Source organism: Buceros rhinoceros, unplaced genomic scaffold (genome assembly GCF_000710305.1).
Source record: "Buceros rhinoceros silvestris isolate BGI_N320 unplaced genomic scaffold, ASM71030v1 scaffold28096, whole genome shotgun sequence".
NCBI lineage: Eukaryota > Metazoa > Chordata > Aves > Bucerotiformes > Bucerotidae > Buceros > Buceros rhinoceros.
In genome coordinates, this window is record NW_010419725.1 from 4,605 (window position 1) to 9,922 (window position 5,318).

The following is a 5,318-nucleotide window of genomic DNA, read 5'->3' on the forward strand; positions in this document are numbered from 1 at the left end:
AGCCACGGCGCCGGCCCCGCGCCCCGGGACAGCCGGGGGATGGCATGGACAAAGCTCCGGGCTGGCCAAGCCTGAAATCATAGCTGGCTTAAGTCAGTCTGGGAGGCAAATGAGCAAATTCATCGTCTGTCATGAGAGAAGGAGGGTTGAAACTCCTGGGGTGAAGTTCACATCGGGCACCAAAGAGCAGGAGACTTGGAGCAAAGAGCTTGAAGGGAAAATGCAGATTTCCAGCTTGATACAAATACCTGGATGAGATGGTGCCCATCAATCCATGGACCTCTCGGACACCCGGGATTGCTTAAGGCTCCTGAAAGCATTTAAGCTCACGCAGTGGTTAGTTAAGAACTTTTTTTTTGGGGGTGGAACAAGATCACGCAGAAGTTCATTACGGGAGAAAAAAATTAAATAACTAAAACCTGCTTAATCACCGGGACAAAAGCATTCCCGTTTTTCCAGCCGCAGCTTTAGTCACTGAGGCCGAGAGAAATAAGCTGCTTACTCCTAAATCAGAGGTTTCTTTTGTTAGGGCTGATAGGGCCTTTCTTTAACACAAAACTTCATTTCTATGGGGAAAGTCGTCAGAAAATACACGTTCTTTGACGCTGAGAAAGTCAACTGCTCCTTCGAGAATCAAGCAACGCTCTGCGGGAGCTACAGATTTGGGGAGAAATGCTGGTGGAGGTTTAATTAAAAAAAATAATCGTGATTTTGCTAAGATTTTGGAGAAAAGAATCTGGCCAAGCTTCTTCTTAACCAGTTACTGCAGTTTTCCAAGAGGAATGTTCCGGACAGGTGGCAGCCAGAGCCTCAAAACGCTCTGATCTTCCCGTCTTCCCATCCAGCTGCTCGCTCGGATGTGGAGCTGGGGGGGGAACACCCCGTGCTTGGCTTTGTATCCTCCGAGCATCCCCAGCTCCCGCAGCTTTTATCCCATTTTATTTGGGAGAAGCGGCTTTGCTGAGCACTCACAGTCCCACTTTCATTATCAAACACCCTCCGTGGCAATTTTACGTCAATAAAAAACATCCTTCCAAAACGTTCTGCTCCACGGGGTCTTGGCATGGGTGTCAAACACCCAAAGCTCCTCCCGAGCCCTGGGTCGCACCCCGAGGCTCTCCCTCGGGCTTTGGGTCCACGAGCATCTCAGTACCTGGTGCAGCTTGGCCAGGACGGGGCCGGTCCTCTCCTTCTCCTCATATTTCTCCACCTTGGACTGCAGGCGCTTGTAGTCCTGCAGCGTTTGCTCCCGTCTCTTCACTGCCATGTTCAGGCTGGGGAACACGTTGCTGAACCTGGTGAGAGGACAGGAAGGGGGGTTCCGGGTGGGATATCTCGGTTGGATGCAGCATCCAAGGCAATATCCCAGCTGAAAGTCCCCAAATAATTCAGGATTCAGACCAAGGGGTTAAACAAAGCCTGTTCCAAACACCAAGCTTTCATCCCGGAGCCCGGAATAAAGGATTAAGTCAGATCTAAGATTTGCAAAGCCTCGCCAGGGTACGGTGTGGAGAGCAGAGCCAGCAGCACGTGCTTGGGGTTTGTTTTTCTCTTGTCAAGGTCAACTCATGTGTCGAAGGGTGTGTTTTTACATAATACACACAAAAACCGAGCCAATTTTGCAAAGCCCGGTAAAAATACTTTGAAGGTCCCAACCTGCTTCTGGCTTCCCCTGCCAGCCCTTATGCTTTTACCATTAGTTCTTTATTTTTAACAGTTTTCCCCCCTCTTCCAGCTGCTGGATTCAAGAACTCGGAGCTGCGACGGGGGACGGAAACTGCTGCAGAAAACAAAGCTGTTACCTCCACCGAGTAAACCAAAGGGAGAAAAATATAGTTAGTTAACCTGGTATTTCCCCACTACCGGGACAGGAATGAGTGGGCAGAGGAATTGAAGTAAAATATAAAAATAAATATTAAGTGCAAAATAAATATTAACTGCAGCAACTTCTGCTTTTTTGGGGCAGTTTCGGGGCTTACCCAGCTCGGTGCCCCACATGGGAGAGTTAACGGCAGCCAACAATTAGCCAGACAAGGGGACGCTTCATGTTATTACAATGTGTTACAAATTGAGGAAACGCGGACATCTGACAGTGAAGACAAGGGAGGATTTTTTGAATGTGACAGAAGAAGGAAAGCCAGAAACTGGAGCGTTTCTCCACAAATTACAGAGAGATTTGGGGGGGACGGGGGCAAGGCCAGGAACTCGTTGTGAAAAATGTGCCTGAAGAGCTTGGTGATGATTTTCACTTCTAAGAGGGGAGGAAACAGCTCTCTGATCTCTTTAGACTGAAAAACCCCTCCCGCAATCCAGGCTGGGGGGCACATCAGCAAAAAGAAACCCACAAATCTCGCTTCACCCCTGTCATCAGCTTTAGGTGTCATCGGACACTGGGCTAACATGGTAGCATTGGGGTTCAAACAAAACCGGGGGCACCCCAGCCACTCCATCCCCCATCCAAATCGCATTTTCCGCTGCCACCAGCTCGGCGGGTGCAGAGGCAAAGCTTTTGTTCCCTGAGGCTTAAGAGTTTGCAAAGGGCAAACGCCAGGAGCGAGAAGGAAGGGGAAATATTTGTGTTCAGGCACAATATTTGTGGTCACGCATCCCTCCTGGAGAAGGTGAGCCAGCACTGCGGTCCTGCCACGCTGCTGGCCCAGGACAACCAGGGGCGCTCTCTCCTGTGCTCACCCCATGACATTCTCTGCTCTGACCGAGAAACAACCTGCAAAACTCATCAGGGCGCTCGCCCAGTGTTCCCCGGCCACCCAGCTGCCTGGATCAGATGCTGCTGCCCTGACATGGCTTTTTATGGTAACCTTCGCGCACGGCTCCCCATTATACTTCAGAGCGGTGGCTGATGGGCTCACCATCTCCTGGGCTCCGGGCTGCTGTTAAAATACCTCCTCCCTTGAAATCAAGTCCAAAAATACGCTGTGAGAGGGCTGGGACTGCGTGGAGGAAGGGAAGGGGTACGCAGGCCGGCAGGTCCCTTCGGTATAAAGGGACAGACACTCGTGCTGATGGCACACGTCATGTCGGCCACTTGGGCTTGCGGCTTCTGAAGAAATTTCTCCCCATTAACGAGCTGGCAATGAAAGGAAGGATCCTTTCAGGGCAGCGGCTCACAGCTTTGTTTTTGTGTTATACCCCTGACTGGGGGGTTTGGTCCTGGCACACTACCTCTTTCCTCTCTGAATCACACCCAGAAGTGGGGCAGGAGCTCGCTAAGGCAAGGGAGCCAAGACGTTTCTCCGCGATGTGCCTCGGGGCCGGCACACATCAGAGGAGACGGCCTGGGGCTGGGAAATCCTCCTTTCCAGGTCCACAGGGAGCTGAGCAGAGCCGTGGCTGTCCCCACCCCACCAGGGCTGCCAGGCCACCAGCATCCATCAACCCGTGCAAAACGCTGCCTCAAAACCACGCAGCTTCGTGTGGGTACCCAACACCGGCCTTGAAAAGGCGTTTTTTCGGCCAGCCTAGCTTTTGAGCCCTCTTCTCTGGTACATTCACGCTCGGCACTTCCACGGTGCTCAAACATTAAAATAGCCACAAGACACCAGAGAATTAACATGCAGCCACTTCCATCTCCCAACCTCGCCACCGCAGGGGAAGAGTGAACCCTTTAGCTCAGGAACATGGTGAGTGAGAACGCAAAAGATGATCAGTGACACAGTTTCCATTTACTTTGAAGTTAAATCTGGTTTTAAAAAGGGAAAAGGTTTGATTTTTGTAATTTTTCCCTCTTTTTTGTTCCTAGTACCAACTTGGTCCGAATCCACAGCCCGTGATGGAAGGACATTGCACTCTGGCAGCGCTTTAAAAAATTATCTACAGCGCTGGCTCTGAAGAGGCTGTTACTGTGTAGGCACAGCAACTACTGTCTCACAAGGACTTCTAATGCATAGATTATACGCTGCATTTCCCAGCAAGGGAGGGCCGGCTCAGCTCCACAAGCTGCCGTTAATAAAATGCACCATTCCAGCTCCCCAGCTCTGACCCGCCTTCCAGCCCCGGCTCCGGGTGCCCCAGGAAACAGCAGCGATAAGCGACAGGTTGCTGAGGGATGTGCGTGGGGGGCTCGAAGTGTTCAGGGGGGTTTAAGGGCTGCGAGCAGCAAAGTTGAAACCCACTCGAGCTTTTTCCTGAGCAGCTGCAGCCAAGCAGCGAAGTGGTGTTTCGATTTCTAAGTCACTTGCAAAGGTGGCTGAGGTTGTCTTGGTGCAGTGGTTGGCTTGGACTGGGCCAGCCACGGTTCATCCAGACATCACCAGGGTGCCGACCGAGCTCTCCCCGTGCCGACCGAGCTCTCCCCATGAGTCACCTGCTTTAATTTTCACGCGGGATTAGCTCAGCTCATGCAGGGAAGGATGCTCCTTCCTTGGACTGATCTGGATGGAGGTGAAGCTGCCTCCGGCTCCTGAAGGAATTACTCCATGTGAATTAACCCAGCAGCTCTGAAATTCCTCTGGGTTTTTTGCCCATGTCCAAGTCCTGCCCAGGTTTTTCTCCCTATGTGTACAAACACGATCTCAAGTGAAGTGCCAGCGGTAGTAAACACCCAGGAAGTGTTTTCCTCGTGGAAAGCCAGGCGGAAAGGCCAGCTACAGAGCTTGCAGAATGCAGCCCATCCCCAGCCACCTCCCCCAGCCCTGCGAGAACAGCCCCATGAGGTCCTCAAAATGTTTTCCAAAGCTTTTGGCTGAGCATCGCAACTCCTCCTGGCAGCCACGGTGCCAGCAGACAGGGGACAAGGACTGTCAGTAGTGCCATGGGTGGAGAGCAACGTCCAAACAGCCTCGGCCACTCTGGAAATCAAATGTGAACAACTAAACACAGAATTCTGGTGTTTTAGCAGGACCAGCGAAACCTGATGAGTAAACCCTGGTCGCTTCATTCAACCATTTCATTTTAGCAGGACCAGAGAAGGTCCACAAACAAAGCCCAGTCGTTTCACCCATCCATTCCCCTCGACGCAAGGAGCGAGGGCAATGATCCCTCCTGCTGCAAAGTGCAGACGTGGGGATTTATTGACAAACCCAGCACCACCCTCCTCCGTACGCTCCACCCAGCCCCTGCTCTCCCGGGGGATGAGAGGATCCGACAGCCACAACCACTCCCAAATCCCCAGCACCACCCTCTGCTCCTCAGCACTTTCTTTTTTAACACAAAGCAAAGAAAATCGAAGCCAACTTAAAGACAGTTTGGTGGGGACGGTGCTGAAAGCGCCAAGTGGAAGTGAAGGTAAAACAGCAGCGCCGGGCATTAGAGCCCCCGCCACAAAAGCAGCTTGCGGAATAAGCCGCCGGTGTATCCTG

At 52.0% G+C, this 5,318-nt stretch overlaps 1 protein-coding gene across 1 annotated transcript in view; it reads right to left on the bottom strand.

Annotated features, from left to right (window-relative positions):
• The window catches only part of BIN3 (bridging integrator 3), a gene marked incomplete at its 3' end in the record, with an annotated part of 4,166 nt that extends 1,129 nt beyond the window's left edge, over nucleotides 1-3,037 (bottom strand). Inside the window, exons 1-2 of the mRNA XM_010139056.1 lie at nucleotides 3,014-3,037; nucleotides 1,154-1,369 (exon numbers count right to left, since the gene is read on the bottom strand). Of these exons, the coding sequence (XP_010137358.1) occupies nucleotides 1,154-1,369; nucleotides 3,014-3,037 (240 nt within the window). The remainder of the gene's footprint in view (nucleotides 1-1,153; nucleotides 1,370-3,013) is intronic.
• Between the last annotated feature and the right edge of the window lie 2,281 nt (nucleotides 3,038-5,318).